General features: G+C 51.1%; 10 protein-coding genes across 10 annotated transcripts; 5 read left to right on the top strand and 5 right to left on the bottom strand.

The window, feature by feature from the left end:
• Window positions 1-201: 201 nt before the first annotated feature.
• N7532_010686 (FAD-dependent oxidoreductase) lies at window positions 202-1,410 on the top strand (the record flags this gene model as incomplete). The annotated part of the gene is made up of 5 exons (XM_056623177.1): window positions 202-230; window positions 318-618; window positions 669-741; window positions 794-1,127; window positions 1,278-1,410. 5 exons carry the CDS (start codon window positions 202-204, stop codon window positions 1,408-1,410), a joined length of 870 nt encoding a protein of 289 aa, XP_056470593.1.
• A 314-nt stretch (window positions 1,411-1,724) lies between these two features.
• Window positions 1,725-3,139, bottom strand: N7532_010685 (NAD(P)/FAD-dependent oxidoreductase; the record flags this gene model as incomplete). Its single annotated transcript, XM_056623176.1, has 3 exons — window positions 1,725-2,711; window positions 2,813-2,938; window positions 3,050-3,139. The coding sequence occupies 3 exons, from the start codon at window positions 3,137-3,139 to the stop codon at window positions 1,725-1,727; spliced, it is 1,203 nt and encodes a 400-aa protein (XP_056470592.1).
• Window positions 3,140-4,016: 877 nt separating this feature from the next.
• N7532_010684 (putative GARP complex subunit (Sac2)) lies at window positions 4,017-6,288 on the bottom strand (the record flags this gene model as incomplete). The annotated part of the gene is made up of 3 exons (XM_056623175.1): window positions 4,017-4,091; window positions 4,146-6,095; window positions 6,154-6,288. The coding sequence occupies 3 exons, from the start codon at window positions 6,286-6,288 to the stop codon at window positions 4,017-4,019; spliced, it is 2,160 nt and encodes a 719-aa protein (XP_056470591.1).
• A 62-nt stretch (window positions 6,289-6,350) lies between these two features.
• Window positions 6,351-7,149, top strand: N7532_010683 (Eukaryotic translation initiation factor eIF-5A; the record flags this gene model as incomplete). The annotated part of the gene is made up of 4 exons (XM_056623174.1): window positions 6,351-6,362; window positions 6,537-6,803; window positions 6,884-7,016; window positions 7,085-7,149. 4 exons carry the CDS (start codon window positions 6,351-6,353, stop codon window positions 7,147-7,149), a joined length of 477 nt encoding a protein of 158 aa, XP_056470590.1.
• Window positions 7,150-7,814: 665 nt separating this feature from the next.
• On the top strand, window positions 7,815-9,970 carry N7532_010682 (TFIIB-type zinc finger domain-containing protein; the record flags this gene model as incomplete). Its single annotated transcript, XM_056623173.1, has 7 exons — window positions 7,815-7,919; window positions 8,037-8,136; window positions 8,191-8,300; window positions 8,376-8,665; window positions 8,745-8,850; window positions 8,910-9,048; window positions 9,105-9,970. The coding sequence occupies 7 exons, from the start codon at window positions 7,815-7,817 to the stop codon at window positions 9,968-9,970; spliced, it is 1,716 nt and encodes a 571-aa protein (XP_056470589.1).
• A 2,466-nt stretch (window positions 9,971-12,436) lies between these two features.
• On the bottom strand, window positions 12,437-13,463 carry N7532_010681 (Yip1 family protein; the record flags this gene model as incomplete). The annotated part of the gene is made up of 4 exons (XM_056623172.1): window positions 12,437-12,473; window positions 12,533-13,241; window positions 13,310-13,361; window positions 13,419-13,463. 4 exons carry the CDS (start codon window positions 13,461-13,463, stop codon window positions 12,437-12,439), a joined length of 843 nt encoding a protein of 280 aa, XP_056470588.1.
• Window positions 13,464-13,734: 271 nt separating this feature from the next.
• N7532_010680 (TBC domain-containing protein) lies at window positions 13,735-15,114 on the bottom strand (the record flags this gene model as incomplete). Its single annotated transcript, XM_056623171.1, has 3 exons — window positions 13,735-14,609; window positions 14,669-14,800; window positions 14,862-15,114. The coding sequence occupies 3 exons, from the start codon at window positions 15,112-15,114 to the stop codon at window positions 13,735-13,737; spliced, it is 1,260 nt and encodes a 419-aa protein (XP_056470587.1).
• A 1,123-nt stretch (window positions 15,115-16,237) lies between these two features.
• Window positions 16,238-20,252, top strand: thtA (the record flags this gene model as incomplete). The annotated part of the gene is made up of 6 exons (XM_056623170.1): window positions 16,238-16,746; window positions 16,803-16,917; window positions 16,976-17,248; window positions 17,280-18,531; window positions 18,588-18,757; window positions 18,813-20,252. 6 exons carry the CDS (start codon window positions 16,238-16,240, stop codon window positions 20,250-20,252), a joined length of 3,759 nt encoding a protein of 1,252 aa, XP_056470586.1.
• A 586-nt stretch (window positions 20,253-20,838) lies between these two features.
• N7532_010678 (putative mitochondrial translation initiation factor IF-2) lies at window positions 20,839-24,136 on the top strand (the record flags this gene model as incomplete). The annotated part of the gene is made up of 3 exons (XM_056623169.1): window positions 20,839-21,270; window positions 21,338-23,829; window positions 23,893-24,136. 3 exons carry the CDS (start codon window positions 20,839-20,841, stop codon window positions 24,134-24,136), a joined length of 3,168 nt encoding a protein of 1,055 aa, XP_056470585.1.
• Window positions 24,137-24,643: 507 nt separating this feature from the next.
• N7532_010677 (rhodanese-like domain-containing protein) lies at window positions 24,644-25,425 on the bottom strand (the record flags this gene model as incomplete). Its single annotated transcript, XM_056623168.1, has 2 exons — window positions 24,644-25,015; window positions 25,159-25,425. 2 exons carry the CDS (start codon window positions 25,423-25,425, stop codon window positions 24,644-24,646), a joined length of 639 nt encoding a protein of 212 aa, XP_056470584.1.
• Between the last annotated feature and the right edge of the window lie 364 nt (window positions 25,426-25,789).

Raw genomic sequence — 25,789 nt, 5'->3', positions numbered from 1 at the left:
TCCCAAGGTTCAACACATCCCATTCCAGCCCAGCAGAATTATTTCGCTTTGCACCATGAGTCCGTATCTGACTCTATACTACTGATACTCAGTTTCTCTCAGGAAAACAAGCAAAATCCCTTCAAGCGTTAGGGTTTATCCATGACGTTTCTTTTGAGACGCCGAATTTCTATTGATTCCATATTTCTTGGGCACATCAAAATGGCACACATCACGATCCTTGGAGCCGGGTACACAACCCCACCCTCCTCCTTATCGTTTCTTTCTCAAGTGGCAGGAACGGATCCTTCTCTCTGCGTCCACTAACCTAGTTTCAGCATCACCGGTCTAGCCACAGCATCTCTGATCTCTCGAAGCCACAAGGTCACCATCGTAGCCAGGAATCTCCCGGGCGATGAACCAAGCATCGAGTGGGCCAGTCCTTGGGCCGGGGCCCTTACAGTTCTTGGAGGAATCGACTCAACACGCGACAAGAAAATGCAACTCCGTTCTTTTTCTGAGCTTTGGAATATGAATGCCCGTCATCCTGATTCTGGTATTAAGCGGATCACGCTAGAAGATATCTTTGATGATGATAGGAGTGAAGATGATATTTGGTGGAAGAATTTTATGCCTGAGGTAAGTGTCACACTGATGTTGAGTCATTTCTCGATCTTCCAAATCGCTAGATATTGATTCTCGGCCAGTTTCGGTTTATCTCGTCTGATCGACTACCTTCCGGCGCAACAATGGGAGTAACATGTATGTCACCTAAATCTAAGGCTCGTATTGTTCCTCTGCTAATGATCAACAGATAAGACCGTTGTCCTCAACCCAAGCGTCTTTCTCCCATGGCTCAGAAAACAACTCGAGAACTCAGGCGTAGAGTTCAAGAGGATGGATGTGGAATCTCTCTCCGAACTGAAGCCCTTGGGCCACGACATCCTCATCAATGCCACTGGAGTGGGATCTGCATCACTACGTGATGTTCGAGACCAAGATATGCAAATGATCCGAGGTCAGACAATTGTGGTCAAGCATAGCTACGACAAGGTGATGCAACGCGATGATGGCAAAAATTACACCTACGCCATTCCTCGTCTGGATGGGACCGTTATTCTTGGAGGAGTGAGGCAACACGGCCGAACGTAAGTATAGAACACTTGTCAACTTCCATTCGTCTCAAACTGACATTTCCATCCATGAAGTGATCCCAAGTTTGATTGGGAAATTTCTCAGGATGTAAGTTTCTTTGAATGACTCCTGGCTCCTGCATAGGGCTGATATAGTTTATCAAGATTGTCAATCGAGTGCACAAATGCCTTCCTCGTGTGTTCTCTAACAATCTGGACGATTACGAAATTCTCGGGCACAATGTTGGTGTGCGCCCTGCAAGAAACTCCGGAATTCGACTTGAAAGAGAGTATCTAAATGGACAAGAAGTTGTCCATGCTTACGGTATATCATTTATCATGTCTTCATTAAGCCCACTTCTCTTACTGATTACCAATAGGATTCGGTGCAGGGGGGTACATACATTCTTTCGGCGCAGCACATGCCGTCCTCGAACATGTTGAAGACATTCTCCTTCCTACAAGAGCATCCAAGATGTAGCTATTTTACATAGCAAGGTCCGCTTGCGCGTGATCTCTTTTTACACATCCATTCAGGACTGGCTCTATTGATCAGGATATAGTCTTTTTACATGTCGCTAAATAACAAGGAAATGCCATCTACCACTGTGATCACCGGTAAATAATACCGTCAACCATCTCACCGATCGCCAGCGAGCTAGTCAATCCCGGGCTCTCAATACCCAATAGATTCACGAACCCCGGGAAACCCTCCTCCTCTTGAATCACAAAGTCCTGGAAAGTCTTTCCAATGTTCACGCCACCTCCACGGCTCAGCTTAGGTCGAATGCCACAATAATCCAAGGAAATAGCCGAGGGGTCCACGCCAGGCATATACGCCAGAATTTCCGGAATTGCCTGTTCCAATCGCGCAGCACTGGGGGTCAGATCATTGGGATCATCCACCCACTCGACATCAGGACCAAAGCGAATACGACCGCCCATGTCTAGGGTCAAATGAGTGCCTAATCCACCGTGTCCAGGCACAGTGGCCGGGTAGACGAGCACAGATGCCCGTGGCCGGGACCCAGCATACGAAAAGTACGTCCCCTTCGCATAGTGCGGCTCCCGATGCCGATCCGCCGGCAAGATAAGGTTGTTGATAGCGCATGCACCATGCCCGGCACTGTTGATCAGGGTCTCGGCAGTGATGGTCGTGACGGAGCCATCCTCATCTGAGACAGCAGTAATCTGATAACCATCGCTAACACGCTCGACGCCAGTGACCCTCGTCTTGAAAGCGATGTCGCCGCCTCGGTCTTCAAAGTCGCCTTGCAGATATGTCATCAGCGAGTGGCTGTCGACGATTCCGGTGCTCAGACTCTCGACGATGCCGCCGTCAGCTTTGACGTCGGGCTCGCGACGGGCTGCTTCGTCGCGGCCGACGATCCGGGTCGGGGCGTCGCCTAGAGATTGGGCGTGGTTGTGGACCCGCAGACAGGACTCCCACTGCTCGGCTGTTTGGGCGACGATCCATTTTTTGGTGTTTTTGTGTGGGATGGCGTGCTTGGAGCACAGATCGTATAGCATGTTGCGGCCCTGGATGCATAGTTTTGTTTTGAGGGAGTCGGCTGGGTAGTAGAGGCCGGCGTGAATGACCTGTATATCGAAAATATAATCAGTTGAGTGCCCTATATAGCCTCGATAGCCTTCACCCAAGCATCCAAGCATCTTGGTGTTCGTATGCGGATCCATCCTACCTCAGAGTTCCGACTGCTAGTCTCCGTTCCTGGCCCATCGTGTCGTTCAAGGAGGATCGTCGAGGTGCCTTCGCGAGCTGCTATTTGCCGAGCGACTGCAAGGCCGACAACACCAGCTCCAATGACCTAATTCGAGTCAGTGATGAGCCTTTGCATGGTGGTTGCTGGCCGTTCAGGGTTCTGCAGCAGAGCTTCTCAAGGTTGCTGCTAGCTCGGCGCCGAAGGGGGAGCACGTACTGCATGCGTGAAGTCCGCACGGCAGATTCGGGCGCTCGAGAAGCAGCGACGGAGCGACGGAGTTCTCGAGGCAGCTCTCCGTGTGTACATTTTGATCCTGAGGATTTGGGAGAGTGTCGCAGGTGAACGCCATCAAAATGGGTAGGACGCAACCGCCGCGATAAGGAGCGGCCCCGCGGCCGGAGATCGCGCCGACTCCACTCCGCCTGCGCATCTACAGTCGGCTGGATTCAGGATTAGGACAGCTCAGATAGACATTGATGCTTGATTCTCGATGTTTTCGTCCGGAGAAGAAGCTGCTGTGATGCATCTTCGAGAGTGATCCTCTGGTAAAGCTGTCACAGCGCAAGGGATAGGCCTTCTCTGATCTGGGGCAGCTTGACTTCTCAGGAGAGGTGTGAAGCTCACAGATACCAAGATCACAGCTCGGTCACAGTCAAACTTGTATGCAAGGCATTCTTCTCCAAACGACCGGGCAAGCCGACCAGTTGATGAAAAACATTAGAGGTTCGCTTCAATCGGAGGTCGTGTAAGCCCGATCACACTGTCCGAGACATGTGTAGAGCACAGAGGGCAGGTCGCGAGGTACAGAAATTGGAATAATCAAAGTGTCTTCCGGGGAAGTCTTCCAGAGATTAAACTGAAAAGAACAGATACTACACTTGATCTACGCCAAAAGGCAAAGAGAGCTAAAGAGGAAAGAGAAGTGAGGAAGGTTCGCGGAGGCAGCGAGTATCTATACCGGGGTCAAAGGCGGTGAGGTGCCCAGCATCTGCTGTGCGTAACTCTGTCTTCAGCCGCAATGCGGGAGGATGCAAAGCAAAGACGGAATCCCTTGTAATTGTTTGAACTAAAATACTCCTTAACACTAGTATGGAGCTAACATTCATTAAATGGATATATTCAAGCACGGTAATATGATGCACGAAACGCCAATAGAATTTACAGCCCAGACGCTATGCGATCGTTAACGCTTACTACAATTCTTCAGCATCTCGTCCAGATGCTGCCTCCGCTCCAAGGCGAGTTTGCCTTGGGTATCCTGGATAGGGGTCAAAATCGGTTCTGTTCCAGCAGTGCATGGCAGAAAACTTACACTAATGATCGTTAAGATCAATGTATAGTTGTTGAACAGGAAACGCTCTCTGCGCTTGGCATCCGTCCCGTTTCGACTCAGCTTCGCCAGGAGAGTGTCGAACTCGGAGCTGAGTCGAGCCAAGCTATTCGAGACAGGCTCATCATCCCCAGCGTCACTGCTGAGCACCAAAATGCCATGCATCAATTGTCCAAACCGTTGTGTCAGGAAGTGTGGCGCAGAAGAATTCTTCAGGTCATCACCACCTGCAATCGAAAGAGCGGAAACCGCACTGCGGCCTGCGTTCGAGGCTACCCGCTTGAGTGACTCTCCATGAAGGTCCATGATAACCTGGAACCGTGGCCAGAGTTGCATGTTGATCCCATTCACGTAAGAATCAGCCACGGGCACTTTGCGTCGTTGAAGTTCAAAGGCCGAGTGTTGGTTCAAGCGAACACACATGAGAACTCCAAGAGAGTCAGTGGTGTTTTCAATTAATTTCCTTGTCAGATTTGAGCCGAGTGCAAATGACGGCTCAAAGATTTCCACGGCCATGCGCGAGATTTGGTGAAATGTCATGGCCGAGAAGAATTCAGTGAGGAACGAGTACTCGGCGGAGACGTTATCCACCAGCGCAATATTGTAATTCCGGAATGGAACCTCGATACCGTGATAGGAACTGTCTTCCTCGGCTAGATATGACGAGAGCGCCTGGGTATTCCCACTGCGAAGCATGTCAATCCGGCGACCCAGAGAAAAAGGATCATGTGCAGCAGAGCCAGCTCGGCCGCCCGGGAGGATGTTTCCGGTTCGATGCGTACGGGGGTCACCTCCAAGAACTTCGTTTTGGTCACTGGGGTATACCTTGATCTTGTCAAGTGCCTGGAGATAGCGAGTGAAATTGGACGTATAGTACCAGCGCATGGTGTTGACATATGCTTTGGAGATCTCGCTGGCCAGCTTCGGGTGGATCTTGGAGAGGTAGCTGAATAGGTCCTTGAACTTCAACAAACGCTGTTGCTGGATAATCTGCGCGTTGATGTTAGGAGACCGCATGGCACGAATCTGTGACACTAAATAATCCCGAATTCGCTCAATCGCCTTATCCTTGACGTTGATTAGAAGCGGTCTGATATCTTCAATCGCCTTAAAGCCAGTCGAGGAGGCCGCCTTGGCTTCGATGCTTGTTGTCCTCGTATCGATCTCGTTCAGGGCGCGCACCCAATTCTCATCCATGGGTCCCTCCGCGATCGTGCGTACAGCTTTGGGTGAAATGCTGATTTCCTCCACGGCCGGACCCAGTAGTCGTTCCACGTTGCGGCGGTTCTCTAACATCGCATTAAGTTGCGTTGAGCGGGTTTGCAATGTTTCAATCTCCGCCGACACAGCCCCCAACTCGTTCGAGAAGTCATTGAGATATATTTCCACGGATTTCGAGACATCATCACATCCAGCGATTGAAGTATGCAGTTCCTGGAACTTGTCGCGCTCTTGCTCGAATTGCTTGACTGTTTGCCTGTTGGCGTCCCTACTCGCGCTCGTTCGCGTTGGCGGCGGATCTGGTTTGGCCACGAATTCCTCGAGGCTCATTGTGCCGAAATCAATAGACTCCACAAGCTCATCTGGCCATGCGCCTGATAGCTGAGGGACATCTTTCTGCTGCTGCTGTTCTTTCCTGATGATTCCATTCAAGACCTGTAGCGGATCGGGCACAACCGCCGGACGCGATCGCTGTCCGCTTGCTTGTCTGATACCCAAGCCATTGGCTGGTCGAGCCGTCCCAGGAAGCGAGGCTGTCGAGTCATTGGGACTGGCCAGCAAGGAAGTCGATGAGGTTCTCGAGGTGGCTCCGGGACGGTTGTTGTAGGGGCTCCGGGAGAGCTGGGAAGAGGATCGTCGAGGTAGGGAGGGATTGCGATTCGCGGCGGGGGGTTCGGCCCGGAAATGCGGTCGCGCCACATTGTCGAGAGACTAGACGAGTGGCATGGACAGATGCCAGCAGGGACTGGAAGGTCGAAGGAGGGCGTACTGCGTCTGAGTCCAGATGACCAGCTGGGCAGTTGGCCGCGAAACCGTCCCCGGGCACGCTAAACCCAAACAGGTGGTAGCGACCAGACCCCACCACGAAAGCCTTTTTCTCGAGAAAACTTCTCTCATTCCCCATCTCCCCCATTCCTACACCTTTTTATCTCCCTTCCTTACTCTCACTCCCATCACTCTTTCACCATGGCTGACGAGGTATGCGCTCTCTCGGGCTCCCCCTGCCCTTTCCCCCGAGTTCCCCCCCTCCAATCGCCCCTACTCAGCCCCGCACCTGGAGGCTCCCCTCTTTCGGGAGGCACCATGCGACACCCGTTCTGCGGCCACCACGAATGTCGTGAAGGAACACCCCCATACTGACAACCACACCAGCACGATGTTACCTTCGAGTCCGCCGACGCCGGCGCGTCGACCACCTACCCCATGCAGTGCTCTGCTCTGCGCAAGAACGGTCACGTTGTGATCAAGGGCCGCCCCTGCAAGATCGTTGACATGTCCACCTCCAAGACTGGCAAGCACGGTCACGCCAAGGTCCACATCGTCGCCATCGATATCTTCACTGGCAAGAAGCTTGAGGATCTGTCTCCCTCCACCCACAACATGGACGTCCCCAACGTCGGCCGCAAGGAGTACCAGCTGGTAAGTCACCCGGGCCCGCCGCCCTACCCCGCTTCCCCTCCCTACAAGGTGGGCATTCGGTCTGACACTCGGATCTCCAGCTCGACATCACCGACGACAACTTCCTCTCCCTGATGAAGGATGACGGTGACACCAAGGACGACGTCAAGGTCCCCGATGGTGACGTCGGTGCTCGCATCGTCAAGATGTTCCGTGACGAGGAGAAGGACGTCAGTGAGTACACCCACGACACAAATTGGTACCCCGTCGCCAGAGATCATCTTCCTAACCGCCATCCACAGACGTCATCATCCAGACCGCCATGGGTGAGGAGGTCGCCATTGAGGCCAAGGAGGCCCCCAAATAAATGCCATGACATTGGATCTCTCGCATGTCATGTCAACCTTTTATGTTTCAAAATGGGCTTCTGTCCCCCCAAAAAATTCATCTTCAATGGTTCAATGTGGGACTTGGTTGTTGGGTTTCCGAGCATAAGATGCTTTACAATCATGTCCGACATCTAGCCTGGGATGTAGGCTGGACCGATGAGAAGAATTGCTTTGGTTGGCATGCTATGTGTTGTCCGAACAGTTCTGAACTCCAGCATCTCATGATAGTGTGACGAACGAATTAACATGAAAACCTTGCTCCGGTTTCCTTCTGGCCCTTTTCACGTTGTAGAAGTAGAAGTAGCAGTACTACAAGTAGTATAGTAGTAGCTTCGCAGTAGTATTCCCCGCACCAGCCACGTACCAAGTCGATGAGACTCGTTCACTAGGCATAAAATAAAGTTCCTCAAAAGCTCAAATATTACAGACGATATATTACATTCCGCTGTGCATCACAAGATTGCATCCAATGCAAAGGCAGAAAAACAAAGCTTACAGAGTCCTGAAAGCCGCCGGTTGTGGTTGGCAGCCGCGACACTGCCGCAAATGCGGTCGGCAGAAAAAAGTTACCGGAGGACCTCTTGCCAAACATTCGCCCCGGACGGAGATTCCCACCCAACCAGCATGACCATCCTATTTCGCCATGGACAATGCCCCCCGAGGTCGCTGCGGCGAGGAAGGATGCCGTGAGAAGCGATTCTATCTCGATAACGGCCTTTGGTTCTGCCGCCGCGGTCATTTGCAACAGGTATGCGCCCTTCCTGCCTTCATCAGTCTCTGGGGATGCGATCATTCCTGCATCATTTATCTCAAGGAACCCGATGCCACGAATCAAGCAAAAATGATACACTAACTTATTGAATAGGGTTTCCAACAAGTCGCACACGATGAAGCTGATTTCGGAATCCAGCTTGAGGGAAAGATTCACCGAGTCAAGACGGAGAAGCACGAGATCGAATCACAGAGTATGTGGAAATTGCTATCTCGAGGTTGCAAACATTCCGCTAAACTCATCTCAGAATTTCGAGGTCGGAGAGCGGCTACTCTATTTCTACAGGCCTTTCAATTGATTCTCTGGAAGCAATGCCATGCATTGGTCAAGGACCATGGATTCCCAGAACAACTAGAGGTGCGATTTGACGTTCGCAGGATCAAATTGAGCATCCTTGTTGGTAGAACTTTATATTGCTGACATTTTCAACAGACCATCGTTCGAGATCTCTGGGCTCTCCGTTTGCGGGGCTATAACAGGAGAATAATCGACAAGCCAGGCTTTGATGACGATAATGATGATGATTACGATGACGATGAGCCACGGCTCTTTAGCTCTCAGCCGTCGTCAGCAGACTCAGGCAACGAAAGCAGTGACGAGGAGTTGTGGTTCAAGCCAGAGGACAAACCGCTGATGTGGCCCCGAGTAATGGACGGTGTCGGTCTTTGCTACATGGCAGCCATCCTCATGCGCTTGCCCATTTGCGTTGTTGATTTCCATCGGTACGTGTCTTCTTTGGTGACTCGCATGAGCCTCAACTCTTCTTGGTTGCATCACTACAGGCTAATACTTTTGTCCCAGGTTGATCGTCCGCCAGGAGATTCCCTATGTCAGAGCGATCAGACATGTTCCCAACGAGATGCGCAATCACCTTCCTAAGATGTTTTTCAGAATTCTTGACCATACTGTGCGTGATACTGAGTTTCATTTATTCTACGAGTGCCTATCTGACTTGTGCAACTGTAGCATATCCCATCGCCCGAGCGTTTTCATTGGAACTTTATAGCGCAGGCTGCTTTATTCCGCAACAATTTTGGTATTCAACTGCCGCCGTTGAACTCGCCTCTGGTCCTCTACCGACACATCAAGAGATTGGCCGTTCCCAGTATGAAACCCAAGAGAAATGTCATCGTTTCGAGAACCCCGCTAACCATTTGCCAGTCGATATTTTTGATACGGTCAAGACACTGCAGAGTATCGTTGGTTTCAAGTATGAATATCCTGATTGGAATCGAGAAACTCGTGAAAAACAAATCTTGCACTTACCTGAACTGCAAATTGTCGTTCTGATCGTCATCGCTACTAAACTATTATTCCCGTTCGATGGCTTGAAAAGAAGCCCTGGCACAACAAAAGAGCCCGCTGCTCAGGTCATAAACTGGGACCAATGGGCAAAAGCCCAGCGAAACTTCAGGGAACACGAAGGGACTGGATCTCGAGTTGGAGCAGAAAAAATCATTGACATTACTGACAAGGACATACCGAACATGAACGTCGGTGAACTTGATCAGTATATGGATTGGTATGAGAAGAAGTGGCTAGATAACGTCCAAACGACCAATCCAATCGCCGATATGTTCTCTCCAAGTCGACCAGAAGCCACACATCAGCCGAACGTTGGTTCTGAGCCCAGCTCGGGCGCAGGATTGGGTCCTGACGAGGCACTTAGTGCATTGATAAAGTCAGTCATGGTAGACATCAAGGCCCCTTCGGTCAAGCCCGGCAAAAAAGACATGCGGCCAGGTTCCCGGTATGTTCGATACCGGTTTGAATCTCAACTCCCAGATGCAGCGCGAGTTCTATACGAAGTTGCGGCTCGGCTTGCTTCTGTGTCATTGAAATCGATGATTACCGCCGTTGCGTCGGTCGAATCCAGAATATCAACCAAGATTGAGAATAAGCAGCTCAGACAAAACGAGATTGGGGAAGAGGAAGAAGAAGAGGAAGAAGAAGGAGAGGAGGAGGAGGAGGAGGAGGAAGAGGAGGGAGTCGGGGGAGAGCAAGAAGATGCCACCGTTGCTTCGTAAAAAAACATCCGACTTGAAGAACTAATTTTGGTTATGCATTATTAAATTGGAAGCATTACGGTGTTTAGGGGTTGCGGTTCGTATGAGCATTGTCGCTTTCAATCAATTTCTCATCGTGAACCATACCAAAAGGAGAATATTTTTTATTATTTATTCCGGCTATTTCTAAAACGGTCTTTTGAGGCATAATCTCACGGGCCTCATATAACACTTCCTGTTTCACGAATCAATCCTCACGGCACTTCTTTTCGTATGTTTCATTGTTGTTGTACTTTCATACTTCGGATGACGCACGGTTCCAAAAATGGAAGCGCCATATAGGTCACGTGTCGTTCCCAACCCGGAAAGTTGGTTAGGGCTTAGGGTATCTCCATTCGGTCCACCTTTGCTAAGCGAGAAATCCTCAAATTGTCATCGCCTCCTCCGCCTCGAACACAGCGACCGACCGCCGACACCAACGAAAACTCGCAACCAGTACGTGCCGTGAAACCCGCTGCAATGCATTCCTGAGATCCGTGTGAACATGGCGAGCTAACATTTTCTTTTTCCGCGTGCTTCCAGTGCAGATGTAGGTCATCATGAATCCCCGAATGCCTTCGTCGTCCGCGAATCGCCTTCCCCTCCCCTTTGGATCCGACAAACCCGCGAAAGAGCAACGCGCCTCTAAATGGACGAAAAAATGAGCATCCACTAATTCGGCTCGATATAGTTTCGTCAAGACCCTGACGGGTAAGACCATTACCCTCGACGTCGAGTCGAGCGACACCATCGACAACGTCAAGACCAAGATCCAGGACAAGGAGGGCATCCCCCCTGACCAGCAGCGTCTGATCTTCGCCGGCAAGCAGCTCGAGGATGGCCGCACTCTGAGCGACTACAACATCCAGAAGGTACGATGAATCCCTGGAATCCGATATTCATTGATAGTTGGGCCGAGCATGGACAATGGTTACACCGGTACCGTCCAGCATCGGATGATGGTGGTGTCGAAACGAAGACCAACACTATTCGTTGTGGAGTTGAGAGGATCAGGATTTGAATTGTCCATGCCGTGCCGACCATCGAAACCAGAATTATGGGAACAGTGGCTGACCCGGTCGATCTACAGGAGTCCACCCTTCACCTTGTCCTGCGCCTGCGTGGTGGTATCATTGAGCCTTCCCTGAAGGCCCTTGCCTCCAAGTACAACTGCGAGAAGTCCATCTGCCGCAAGTGCTACGTACGTTCTACCCCTCCATGACCGCGCGGGGTCCGACTGTTCCTTCGAACCAAGACCCCGGTCGCAATAATCCGCAATCCTCCTCCGGCCATAGCACTCACGCTTTATCCTCACAGGCTCGTCTCCCTCCCCGTGCCACCAACTGCCGTAAGAAGAAGTGCGGTCACACCAACCAGCTCCGCCCCAAGAAGAAGCTCAAATAAACGACTCGCTTATCGGTGTTGTGCTCGGTGTGCTGTGGTGCAGGGTCCAGGTCTGGTGTATGGCTGGAACGCGACACGCAGAGGTTTACATATGGCGTAAGAAATGATGAAACAATCACAGCCACAGTCATACTGTTTTTAGTTGGCACCTCTCGATTTCAGGTCGCAGTCCATGAATTAAAGTAAAAGTTCGAACATTCAAACATCGTCAATGTAGGCCTCGGCCTTGATTTCATAGACACTGGCAGACTTCATGCCGAATGTTCTTGGTGACGCATGCAGTTGGTGTACGGTCCCCCGGCGTTCGAATTAGTCGAGTTGCAGTAGCAACGTCATAGTGTGCCCATTGAGAATCACGCTGAACAATACTAATATTACCTAGGTACTGTAGTCCAAGATATTTAACTTCTCGGAATCACAAACATCACATCATACTACTATGCCACAGAGGAAGTGCACAATTGCACTACCTTAGTCTACTACAACAGTGATATGAAGGAACGGTGCTAATGTATTGATGTCGTCTAGTGTACACTATTTGTGGAATCAGAATTAGCACTCGATTAGTACGTGGTTGCTGCTAGTGCAACTTGTGGTATGTGGTGTGGGCAATGACATGGAGATATGCGATATACAATGTTTTTAACACTGAAATCCATTTCAGCTTCTAGTCGATGTGATGTACACATTTGACGGTACGCAGTGCTAAGGGACTCCATTCCAATTGATACGTCGACCGCCAAACATCATAAAAATACGGATCACTCATACAAAATCAACATACATATATAGCTTTCCTACCATTTTGAGATGTCGACTCACGGTCACACATGTCGTGAACATTTTAATAATTCAGAAAACCATTGGAACTCAAACGCTGTTGACAGCTTGCGCATACACATACAATACGCAGGTCTACAATTGTAGAGGTAGACCTCACCGATAAGAAATCATAGGCACCACATGCTACCGGAGCAGAGCCAAGGATCCCAAGTCACGCGATAGTTTACTCCATCTCTCGTATATGTCGAGTTCATCCTGTGCCTAATCATCCTTCTTGTCTTCAACAGGGCTAGCGTGTCTAAATAATGAGGTTAGTATCCGTCGGGCTAGCAGTATAGGGGCAAGGAGGCAACTTACGCGAAGAAAAGGAACTTGATCGTAATCGCCAAAGCTGCATGCAAAACAACCACCAATATCAAGAGAATTTTGCTGGCCTTGGCATCGGTGGCATTCAAGACGGGGTAGAGGTTGCGCAGAAGGAAGAAGGTTGTCCATGCAAAGCCAACACCAACAAGCGCCCAGTTAAGCGCAGTCAAAGGACTCCAGCTCACAAGCGCAACACCAATCCAAACTAGATTCGAGTATCCATACAAAGCCCAGCACTCGATCAAATCGGCCGTTGAGCTCCCGAACCAGCGCAGAGCACCCCACAGCGCAATAGGCAGAATACCAGTATATCCGTAGATAAGACCCGCCGCGCCAGAGAGCAACTTGAAGTCATACTCGAAGTGCTCGGCATGGCGGTTTGCCAACCACTGTGAGATTGTACCTGTCAAGAACAGGATAACCACAACCGTTGTCGCAATCCACACGGGCCCGTACAGGTCCGCATTACCCTCCAGCACATCCAGGAAGTTCGAGCGCGGGTAGAGAGTCGCTACACAACGGCGCAGGACCTCGTTTGTGTCAACGTCGAAAAATCGCTCGTAGTAGTGGATCGACCACCAGCTGTGCTTGGTGGGTGTGCCGCCAGGGGATCGGTCCCGGCCGCGCGAAGAACTACCACCGCCGAGGAAGGGTTGGGAATCGGCTTGGGCTTTAGCGCTTCGTTGGTCATTTTCGAAATCTAATGCGACACGCGAGGGCACAGTTAGCATCTGGCTGAGTGGGTTGGGCCGTCGCGGAAGAACTCACTGGACGGGTGGAATTCAAGGTCCTCTTGCAGGTCGGTATGTCCAAGGTCGCCCTGTTGAAGTGTGAGCTATTGAAGATCGAAATTCCAGTGCTGTTAGACCGTACGAACCTCGGCGTCCACGTCGACAACCACGTCGTAGCCCCTGTTTGCCATGGTGGTGGGATTGGGATGAAGAGATGCGGTGCTATCGGGGAGGTGGAAGTGTACACATCAGCTTTCCGTCCCGCGGGCCACGCCACACTTGAGCCACACAGACGGCCATCAAGGAGCATACGGAGCATCCAACTGCACATCCATTTTAATATTTGCAATTAATTTTGCAGGAAACTGTCTGTAATAAAAAAGTGATATATAATTCTGGCATAATAATATGAACTACTTTTGTCGTTATCGTACAGGTAAATGGATGTTTTGAGGGTTTTCTCTAACCCAGCAGCATAATTCGAATTCGACCAACGTAAGACCAGATAGATGAATCAAGACCCTTCTTGCGAATATATATGGATACAGCACCGACCACAATGGCCAATGCCACAGAGCCAACCGCTCGGCGATGCTTCCAAGCGAACTCGAGAGCTTCCTTACGACGTTCTTCGTTTCGGACCTGTCGCGCTTGCCGCTCGAACAATGTTACCGCTTCTGCGACGGTATAATCATGATACAGGTCTCGTGAGGCCTTGAGCACACTGTTCCGAGAGATTTGTCTCCATGCACCAAATGGTAGTGACTCCGGAGGGTGATCTTCGAAAAGCTGTGCCGCACTGGAGATATGGCCATCCAAATCCAGTGGGCAAGGTAGTTTGGAAAGCTTGAAATGAAGCATTTCAGGCTCATCCGCCGGGATTTCCAATAGTTCCTTCTTCCGAGAAAGTATCATAGCGGCAAATAAGTAAATGGCGACTACCGGCTCGCGAGCTAGGAGGAAATCGAAGAGACGGGCGATATCGCTGTATTCCTGGATGTCGTGGGCGTACAGGGTAAGGGTAGCCGCGAGGGCAAAAAAAGGTTGAATATTGGCGAGGTGTCGACATAGTGCCGGGTCTGCGGTTTCAATAATGGCGGGAATGAGATGAAGATGCTTTACGGCTGGTGAGAGCGAGGGAAGCATGTAATCACGAATACGGAAAAGAGACAAGTTCGCCATGGCTGATGCGGCTTTCTGATTGCCTAAGACCAGGAGAAGAACTTGTACAATGTCGTGATATCCCTGGAAGTAGCATAACATGGGATGGTTCCTGAGGACTTGGATGATCAGGTCGGAAAGTTGTGCCTTCTTCTGTGCAAGCTCGTCTTCAGGAGCTATAGAGTCCATTCTGTTAGCTTGGAACGATACGGATGGACAGAAATAGCCAGTTTACCATTGGGATAATAGACAAAAGAGCGATTGACGTCCAACTGGACTTGGTCTTCATCGCGATGTCGCGGGAGATCTTTCAGGGGCTTGAGGTCGCCACGTTGTATACTTTCGTCACATTGTAAGAATATGGGCCCTGCTTTTGGTGTTAACAAGGCTCAACAGAGAATTACGACTGTTGATTCAGGGATTCTTACAGGCCTTTTGTCGTAATTCGTCTTGAACCAAGCCGCCTTCGCTCGTCGCATATGACACCAACGCTTCCACATCATGGTCATCACATGCTCTGCGGATGGCTGCTGCTTTCTCTGCCCGTGCTGCGGCGATCTGCTGTGATTTCAACGACAGCTGGGAGCTTTTCGCGGAAGGAACCGAAACTTCGTCGCTTTCTATAATGGCCGAACTCTCCGGCGAGCTGCTGTCGCCTTGTTTGATGCTTGACGAATCCATCTGCATGGGCAGGGAGTTACCCAGGCCAGGATTTGCTGGGGGTTGGAAAAACGTGGTTCAAGAAGCCGCGTGTGACGAAAATCAAATTCCAGGATCAGTCCATCGGTCCCAGTCCCGATTCTGATAACTGATTTGCTGGAGCTTGATCACGGATTGATGCCTGCGTTGGGCACGAGTTCCCTTAATGACAACTCAGGACCCCAAATCTTGAGGGCCAGGAATCGACAAGTAGCGGTGCCCTAGACAGCCAATGTAGAAAGTGCAGTTGCACCTTGCAATCCCCGCAGAAGAGGACAACACAGCTGAATGCTGGGGATGCTGCTCATGCATTGCGGAAGAGCGGAGCCCCGGCCGTGATGGCCTATCCGCCTGAGCGCCTCAGGCACCAAGCAACGTGATTCCCTCCCACCGGCAAAACATCACCGGCGGGCTCGAGCACTCTGATACTTCCACATCTTCGTTCTACTAAGGAGGAGAACGGGCCTAAAACAAATACAACGAACGCGCAATCGGACCCTCAGCTTGTCGAGCTCTCTCGAACTCAGGGTTCCCGCGGCTCGCCGAAAACCACCCCACAGGCGGAACGCGTAGCTCGCGAACAAGAGCCTCAATACAACATCCCACCTGCAAGCCCGGAGGGTACTGTGTCAGTGACGGGATTCGATTGAGGGTCCCTTTGGCGCTTTATCCCAGCCAGGCTCTCTGGAGACATACCTGAAACCCAATATTCGACCTGTACACCCCACGGTTACCCTGGCTCCATCAGTGCTTCAGTGCTTCAGTGCTCCAGTGCTGGTACTCAGCTCCGGATTCTAGCGAAGCCGAATCCCTCCTGATCGGAAGTCTTCTTATAAAGGCACATTCGCTGCTGAGAAGAAGGGTGATCCTTATCCTGCTCTTCCTACGCGACTATTACCCAACTCCAAGCGTTAGAGGTTCTACGGCCCCTCACCTGTACTTTTGCGTCTCGAACATGACCGTGCAAAATTGATACGGGCCTCCGCACATCTGAGCCAGTATTTGCCCTTTATCTGGTGTCCAAGGCATTCTTCCTGCTGAGAATTTTCTTTTCGAGAGAAAGTGCTCGAACCGAGTTCCCTTTCGGGCGCTTTTGACTTCAAAGATGTCAGAAGAACCAGATGCGCCACTGGTGCCCGATGAAAAATCAACTGGGATTTTGACACAGACGCTTTTTCATAGCCCAGTGATTCAGTGGATCCTCCCGGCGCGCCTGCGGAGCAAGAAGCTGAATGACGTCGTTTTTGTCGGCCATCGTCGGGTTCAGATTAAAGAGGCTACGAACGGCGGCTACCTGGAAGATGTCATAGAGAAAACAGACTTCAATGGCACCATCCTTTCAGCTAGAGTTCTCGATATCGGTACTCCCATTCCCTGGGAATCCCAAACGAAGAGTGAGGGCTCTTCCAAGAAAGCTGTTGGCTATATGGATCGTCAAGACAACTTGCCCTCCCAAATACTCGTCCTTTCTCTCGATTGCAAGGAACTTCTGTTTCTCTACTGCCCACTTGGCTTTATTCCATCGAAGGCTGAATTTGTGACCTACTGTCGACCTCTGCCAGTCGATGTCAGCGTAGCAGAACGGTATGGAAAACATGTGGCTGTTGATCCAAAGTAAGTGTTTCGCTCTCTACAATCAAATCGTGCTCGGTTCACTAACAGCACTCCAGATCTCGGGCCGTTGCAGTCGGTGCAGCAAGCAACTATTTCGGAATCCTCCTTCTCAAGTCACCTGGTGTGATTGACCAACAAGTCTTCTTGGGCGAGCTAGATCCCATCGAGAAGGTAAGATCGAAACAATCATGTCTATAGAATAAAGCTAATGGATTTTTTGAATCTACAGGAAAGCTTTTACAGGATAGACGGGAAGATCGTGTTCATGGAGTTCCTTTTCCCTAAGACGATTGCCGACGAGAAAATCATTTTGCTTCTCATCGTGGCTAGAGACAACTCTACATTCGCAGAGATCTACGAGTGGAATGAAAATGATTCTTCCTCTTTACACAACCCGAAAAAGATCAGTTTCAAGCTGCACAAGGAAGACAGGTTGCCCAGCACGATTGTTCCGCTGACCAAAGAGTCCTCTTTTCTGGTGATTAGCTCTTCCTCTATGGCGGTCTACCCCCCCTACTGGCCCTTCATACCAGACAAGATACGGCCCCATCATTCCTGATGGAGATACCACCAAAGAGGTCGCACTTTGGACTCATTGGACAAGACCCGCGCGAAACTGGCTGTACAGCCAACAAAAGGACGGTATCTATCTCGCTCGCGAAGACGGCTGGATCCATCTCCTAGAATTTGGCAATGAGGGAGGGCTTGAATCTGACTGCACTCTGGGCCAAGTGCATATTCACGTTGATACTGGGTTTGCCTTCCTTGACATGGGACATGAAGGTGGCGATTTCATCTTGGCATCCGGAAACATGTCTGATGGAGGGCTCTTTGAAGTGGAGGCTCGTTGCCCTCCAAGATGCATCCAACAATTTCCCAATTGGGCTCCAGTGACCGACGCGGTCTTGGTTCACGATACTAAGAACAAGGTTCAAACCGACGTGCATCGCAACCGGATTTTCACTAGCTCTGCTTCTGCTTCAAGCGGAGCACTTCATGAGATTCGCTACGGCATCGAAGCTCAGCTTGGCACAACGACCCCACTGGAGCAATTTTTCAGTATCCGAGACATGTGGGCCATGATGGATGAAGTGAACGACGAGATTTATGTCCTGCTTTCGGATCCACTTTCTTCCTTGCTTCTTTGTATGAAACCGAATTTAGAAGAGGGAATCACAGCTTTACATGAGGAAGATACGGGGTTCGATAACAATGCGCAAACATTTGCCGCAGGTTGCACACCCGAGGGCGTGCTCATCCAGGTCACGGAAAGGACCACGAACCTCTTTGTCCCCGGGAATACCTCCCTGAATACCAAAATTCCTCACGGTGCCGATAATACGATCGCTGCTGTCGTCGTGGATGGCCCAAGTTCATCAATGGTTACTTCTGTGCGGCGTCAAAATACGCTGGGCCTATACTTCAGCCAGCTAGTCGTCACAGAGGGCATGGCTCACCTCGACACTGGCCCAGCATGTGGAATTGACAGAGAGCCAATCTGCTTGTCATTCTTTCGATTTGAAGCCGCGAGTAAATCCATGTTCATTTTCATGGGCACGGGAGACGGAACGGTGGTTGTCTTCAAGGTTGAGGATGGAATAATCTCGCACATGTGGGACTGCCAGGTATCCATTGACCGCAGTGAGGATATTTCCAATGCCATCGAGAGCTTGGCAACGATCCAGGTGTCCTGGGAGGGTATACCACGCGCATTTTTGCTTTGTGGTCTTCGAAGTGGCATACTTGTCCCGTTCCAGATCGGGTTTGCAAACGGTGCCCTCAATGGTAAGATGATCAATACACTGTGATCGAGTTCCATTGCTGATCTGAAACTCACTCAGGCTTCACTCAACAAAAACCATGGCATATCGGGAGAACTTCTCTACGACTTCAAAGCCAAGGTTCCTTTGCGCTTTTTACCTGCGGAGATGAACTCTGGAGGGTGTCATACAGCCCAAATTTGCCAGGAGAGTGCCTTTTGTGGCGAGTTTGGATCACGGACCAGAACAATGTAAGTACACTAATGCCCTTTTCTAGTGCCCAGCCAGAAGCTGACCGCGCGGCAGCCTGCGTATTTCCCTGTCACGTTCCATGGCTTCGGCCTGGTCAATCAACGTGACCAGGAATTGGACAGCATCATAGGAACTTTGTACTGTTTTGCCGATGGGGAGCTTCTCATATGCTCACTGAATCAGGAAGCCAAGATGGTCCCCCGGAGAATCGGTTTGCCAGGCAACCCTGTCAAGGTGGTGTTTTCGGAACACCTCAACCGCCTTCTTGTATCCTATAACGTCACAAAGATCGAACCCCTGTACTCTCCTCTTGAGTTGATCACACGCTCGCATATCGAGTTCGTGGACCCAGACTTGCAGAGTGATGTCAACCCAACCGAAGAACAACTGCGGAAATGCCATGGCGCCGCTGGAGAAATCATTACCTGTATTCTGGATTGGGTCTTTGAGCGAAATGGAGACAAGTATCATCTCATCGTCCTCGGAACTTCGCTCGCAGCCCTAAACAATGATGAGCGTTCCAAGGGCCGGGTCATTATTCTCAGGGCAAGCGCATCGCCATCCGACCCTGCAAGGATTGAGTGTGCTACAAAGCATGTGCACGACATGCCAGGGCCGGTGCGTGCAATCGCACCGTACGGGGATAGTCTGATTATTGGTGCAGGAAAGGAATTAATACCAATGAGCTCCAAAGGCGCTACTATCAGATGGGCTCAGAACGCTGGGCAAACAACCTCATCCCCGGTCGTTTCCATCTCGGTATATGAATCTTTCATCAACGTCACCACTGCGCGCAATGGGTTCCAGAGGTTTGAAGTGAAGGACGGATGCTTGCACCCCTATTCCTGGGATGTGATACCCATCGCTGGAATGGCTCATCAAATCTGCCGTGGGGAGAAGACTCTCGTGTTCCTGAGCAGCCGCGGCGGGCGCATTCGAGCACCTGTGCTATCGCCTGATACTAGGGTATACGGGGTGACATTACGAACTGCCAATAACATTCTCCCTGATTCCATTCATAGGTTTTTGCTAGACCGGGAGGGCCCATCTCACGAACAAGTTCTCACACGTGTGTCTGGTTGGTCGAGGGGAGGCGCCCTCTATGGATTCGCCTTAAGTGGCGCTCTTTACCGCTTCAAATTGGTTGGGAAGGAAGAATTTTCTTTGCTCTGGCTGTTACAAGTTATTTGCCTTCGGGGCGAGATCGGTCAATATGCCAACTCCAGCTCTCGTCGACGACGCTTGCGTTCCTGGAGAGAACCCGAGGAAGACAATAGTCAGATCGATGGTGATGTCCTGAACCGCCTAGCTAAGCGCGGCACAGAGGCCTTTGAAAGGCTGATCTCTTCACTCGATCTTACCACAGAAGATTCTGAATCATCATTCAGTTATCGGCTGAAGGAGCTGGCATTCTCGGTGTTGGAGGTTGATGACAAGGAGTATCTGAAGTGCATCATGGCGTGGCTGCAGCGACTCCTTCATATTACAATCTGAAGCGTATACATGGCGAAAATCCTGTCGACTCTATGACTCTAAACGTTGCCTTGACTAGGAAAAATGTTTGAATGTGCGCATCTAAGACCGCCATTAGTCGATCTGTTAGATATGTCAGATGTCCCGGTTGACGAGACCAATGCAAATTCGACACAATGTTCAAAATAAGCCAAAAAAAAAGTAGAATATAAATAGAATAAAATATTAGACATGTAACAAAATTCCCTTCATTCATTATAGATCTTGCAGGCGAGCAGGGGATATTGTGGAAGCACACCATGTTATGGCGGGGGCGTGGCAACTCTGGGAGCAACGGGTGAAGTCAGATTGCATTGTTCCCCACTGATGTCCTTCCCGAAATTCTTTTCTCTCCCACCCCACCCTCTCGGTGCACGACCAGCCTTTCTTTCCCGGGGATTCGAGTTGACAACCATCGACCTCGTCATTTCTTGCCAATTCTAGCGGCCCGTGATTCCTCCACACCCGCCCGCAACCTCGCAAGTGAGCGGTTAGCTCCGTTTGTGCGATCACCGTGACCTCCGACCGCAACCCGTTTGATACACTCTCCCTCCCGAAACCCGACAAAATGGCGCCCAAGAAGAAAGGAACCAAGAGACAAGAGGAAGACTGGGAGGCCGATCTCGGCGAATCCGCCCCGACTGTGGATGCTCCCGCTGAGGAGCCTGCGAACAACGATGAGGGCGAGGACGAGACCGCCGGCGGCGGTGGCCTGATGGCTGCCCTGCGCAAGAACAAGGCCAAGAAGGCGAAGAAGGGCAAGCCGACGAACGATTTTGTTGAGGGTGAGGATGCCGAGTCCGCCCCCGCCGCCAGCAAGGAGCCCGAAGAAGGCACCTTCGATGAGGACGATGTCTTCGCGGGAAAGCCCAAGAAGCCTATCAAGGATGTCGCCTCGGCCCCTGCTGCTGAGCCCGAGGAGGGCGAGTTCCGCGTGAAGTCAAAGAAAGAGAAGGAGCGTGAGAAGAAGGAACGTGAGAAGCAGCGCAAGAAGGAACAGGTAAGGCTTTGGCCGCTAAATGTATCAAGCCCGGAACTCGATTTAACTCAATTGTCTTATCTATCAGGCTGCCCAAAAAAAGAAGCTCACTCCCGCTCAACAAAAGGCCGAAGAGGCCAAGTCTGCTGCTGAGGCCAAGAAGGAAGAGCAAGCTGCTGCCGCCGCTCCCGCTGCTGCTGAGCCTGCTGGCAAGGGCCGAAAGCTGCCCAAGCACCTGGCGGCTCTTCAGAAGCAACAGGAACAGCTCCGTCAACAGCGTGAAGAGGAAGAGCGACTCGCCGCCGAAGAGAAGGCCGCCCTTGAAGAGGCCCAGAGGCTAGAGGAGGAGGAAGAGAAGAAGCGGGAGGCCGCCCGCGCGCTCAAGAAAGAGAAGGAGCGTGAGAAGAAGGAGCAACTCCGCAAGGAGGGTAAACTTCTCAGTAAGGCCCAAAGAGAAGCTCAATTGCGCAATGAGATGCGCATGAAGCAGATGCTTGCTTCTGGCGTCCAAGTCGCCGGCTTGCAGGAAGGTGGAGCCGAGAAGAAGCGCCCGGTCTACGAGAACAAGAAGAAGAAGGGTGGCAAGAAGCAGGAGGAGGACCTCGAGGCTGCCGCTGAGCGTGCCCGTGCTCAGCGTGAGGCCGAGGACGCCCGCCGCCAGAAGGAGGCCGAGGAGAAAGCCAAGGCCGAAGCTGCCGCTGCCGCTGCCGCTGCCGCTGCTCCTGCTGAGGACGACGATGCCGTTGACGACTGGGAGAAGGCTGCTGCCGAGGAGGATGATGTGAAGGATAGCTGGGATGCCCCCAGTGATGAGGAGGAAACCGCGCCTGCCAAGACTGAAGCGAAGACTGAGAAGCCCGAAGCCTCGAAGGAGGAGTCTGAGGAGGAAGACTCTGACGACGACTCCTCTGACGAAAGCTCTTCCGAAGATGAGGAGCGGTCTGCCAACCAGAGGGCTATTGCTCAAAGGAAGGCTGAGGCCGCCGAGCGACGGAAGAAGCAACACGAGGAGGCCCTGGCAGCCCGCTCCAAGGACGATCTTCGCTCGCCCATTTGCTGTATTCTTGGTCACGTCGATACCGGAAAGACCAAGTTGCTGGATAAGATCCGTCAAACCAACGTTCAAGAAGGCGAAGCCGGTGGTATTACCCAGCAGATTGGTGCTACCTACTTCCCTGTCGAGGCTTTGAAGCAGAAGACCAACGTTGTGAACAAGGATGGCAAGTTCGAGTTCAAGGTGCCTGGTCTGTTAATTATCGATACCCCTGGTCACGAGTCCTTCTCCAACCTGCGTTCGCGTGGTTCCTCGCTCTGTAACATTGCCATTCTTGTTGTCGATATCATGCACGGTCTCGAGCCCCAGACCCTTGAGTCGATGCGTCTGCTGCGTGACCGCAAGACTCCCTTCATCGTGGCTTTGAACAAAATTGACCGTCTGTACGGCTGGAAGAAGATCGATAACAACGGGTTCCAAGACAGTCTGGCTATGCAGAACAAGGGTGTCCAGAACGAGTTCCGCACTCGTCTTGATGCCACCAAGTTGGCTTTCGCCGAGCAGGGTTTCAACTCGGAGTTGTTCTACGAGAACAAGTCCATGGCCCGCAATGTTTCCCTGGTTCCTACCTCCGCTCACACTGGCGAAGGTGTGCCTGACATGCTCAAGCTCCTGACATCTCTGACCCAAGAGCGTATGACCAACTCCCTGATGTATCTCTCTGAGGTTGAGTGTACCGTTCTGGAAGTGAAGGTGATTGAGGGTCTCGGTACCACTATTGATGTGGTCCTGTCCAACGGTATCCTTCGTGAGGGTGATCGCGTGGTTCTTTGCGGTCTCAATGGTCCTATTGTAACGAATATCCGTGCATTGTTGACACCCGCACCGCTCAAGGAGCTGCGCCTGAAGTCCCAATACGTCCATAACAAGGAGGTTAAGGCCGCCCTTGGTGTTAAGATTGCTGCCAACGACCTGGAGCACGCTATCGCCGGTTCTCGTCTTCTTGTCGTCGGTCCTGATGACGATGAGGAGGATCTGGAGGAAGAGGTCATGTCCGACCTGGAGAATCTGCTTAGCAGAGTCTCCACCGACAACCGCGGTGTCACTGTCCAAGCTTCCACCCTGGGTTCACTTGAGGCCCTTCTGGAATTCCTGAAGGTCTCCAAGATTCCTGTGGCCAACATCTCTATTGGACCTGTCTACAAGCGTGATGTCATGATGGCAGGTACCATGCTGGAGAAGGCCAAGGAGTACGCAGTCATGCTGTGCTTCGATGTCAAGGTCGACAAGGAGGCCGCCGCGTACGCTCAGGATGTCGGTGTCAAGATCTTCACTGCCGATATCATTTACCACCTGTTCGACAACTTCACTGCCCACATGACTGAACTGGCCGAGCAGCGTAAGGAGGAAAGCAAGATGCTTGCTGTCTTCCCCTGTGTTATTCGCCCTGTCGCCGTCTTCAACAAGACATCTCCCATTGTAATCGGTGTCGATGTCATTGAGGGTAGCTTGCGCCTCCACACCCCTCTTGCCGCCGTGCGAACGAACGCTTCAGGTGCCAAGGAGATTGTCCCCATTGGCAGAGTGTAAGTCACCCACACTTCCCCAGTTCCTATCGCCAGCCTTCTATACTAACTTCATCACTACAGAACTTCCATCGAGCGTGACCACAAGGCCATTCCTATCTGTAAGAAGGGTCAGCCTTCCGTCGCCGTCAAGGTTGAAGGTGCTAACCAGCCCATGTACGGCCGTCACCTGGAAGAGAAGGACCAGCTTTACTCTGCGATTTCCCGTGCCAGTATCGACACCCTTAAGGAGTTCTACCGTTCCGATGTGACCATGGAAGAATGGGCTTTGGTCAAGAAGCTGAAGCCGCTCTTCGACATTCCTTGAATGTGAGTCTCCGGACAGCCATGCAGGTGCTCAAGAAGCATTCCATTGGGGATTGCTTCGCTTGCAGTTCCAATCCGTTCGTGTCGCCTGGCCTGTTTCCCGCATTTCTAGCTATGGCATCACTCCGGTGCGGCATCGTTACCCACTAAATTTCATCAACGAATGAGAATGTCGAGATATGACCATTGCCATTCAAAAGCGAAAGAAAGAAAAGTTTTTTGTATTTTTCTGGCTTGTGACATGGACATAACCATGAATGACCACGACTTGAACGTATGGATAGGGAAAAAGGAAAGACACGGACACCTGTATGTACATGAATTGCAAGAAAGCTGGCTTAGACCATATCATTTTGCTGTAGCTTTTTAATGAACTTTAAAATTGGTTTAGAAATTTTCCGTCATTACACAGTACTTCAGCATAATGGGCTACCATACAATAATTTCACAAGTATATACAGAAATCAAATAGCAACCACAGGGTTCAAATCACGGTTAGAAAAGAAATCTAATCATGCCCTTCCCATCTTTCAACCTTGCCTCCATTCCTCTCCCAATCCAACCAACTTCCATCATAGACACCAATCTGCTCAGGATCATACCCAGCCTGCACAGCCAACTGTGCCGCCGCGCGAGCCCGCACACCAGCCTTGCAATAGAACACGAGCTGGTGCTTAGGATCCACAAGGGGCTTCGGGAACCCGAAGCGAGTCTTAAATTCGTCAGCGGTTAGAAATAGCGCGTCGGGCTGCGAGGCGAGCGGGATGCTCAGGGCGTGGGGGATGATGCCCGTTCCGGTAAGTTCGGCGGGCTCGCGGACGTCAATTAAGACTGGAGTGTGGGTTGGGGAGGGCTCTTCAGCTGGGAGAGTTGCGTTTATCTATTCAAAATTTCCATCATTGTTAGTAATTTTTCCCCTTGCTTTTTCAAAACAGAGTCGAGTAGTGAGGCGAGAGGAAGGAGTCTGTTCCGGGTGGGGAAGGTAGTTTTGTGTGAAGCTGGAGAAACGCTGGAGAAACATACGTCTTCAAATCCCCATTGGCGTAGATCGTTCCCGGATTTCTCGCTAAACCAGCGCAGTTGTGATCGGGGCTTAGCGAGCTGGGATCGGTATCGCTGGCTCTGCGCGGCCAATCCGCTTTGCTGGTGGAGAGAGGTGAAGTCACGGGTTGTTGCGGAATACTGGAAAGCAGAGGTCGAGCGGAGGGCCTGCCGGGTTGGCGCTTTAAAAACAGTGGAGTAAAGAGCCCTGGATGAGCGCCGGACGGCAGATTGGAATATTGATGCCATGACTTCTGTGGTGGTAAGATTGGAATCTTGGGATTGATGAAGGCCCGCGGAGGTGAACCTCGGGCTTGGGGGTTGCGTTGTGATGTCACTGCCGCATGTGACCGCCTGCTCAATTTGAAACGATATGAAATTTATGAGCCTTCTCGTCATTAAACATCAAATGTTTTATTGGTGATACTTTGAATTTTGAATTTTGAATTTTACTTGGTTCCATTTGAACTCACTTTGATGATAATAATTGTTAGGTGTCAAGAAATATAGTATGTATTATTTTGAGGAGGTAAATTGTTGATGTGCAAACTTGTAGGTGCACTACTAATATGTACTGTTGTGGGTCCTCGATTGAAATATATAACCCAGCATC

The sequence above is a fragment of the Penicillium argentinense genome, assembly GCF_028826775.1.
Source record: "Penicillium argentinense strain IBT 30761 chromosome Unknown utg000010l_segment0_segment0, whole genome shotgun sequence".
Lineage (NCBI taxonomy): Eukaryota > Fungi > Ascomycota > Eurotiomycetes > Eurotiales > Aspergillaceae > Penicillium > Penicillium argentinense.
The sequence above is the reverse complement of the archived record's forward strand: the minus strand, read 5'-3'. Positions and strand labels throughout refer to the sequence as shown.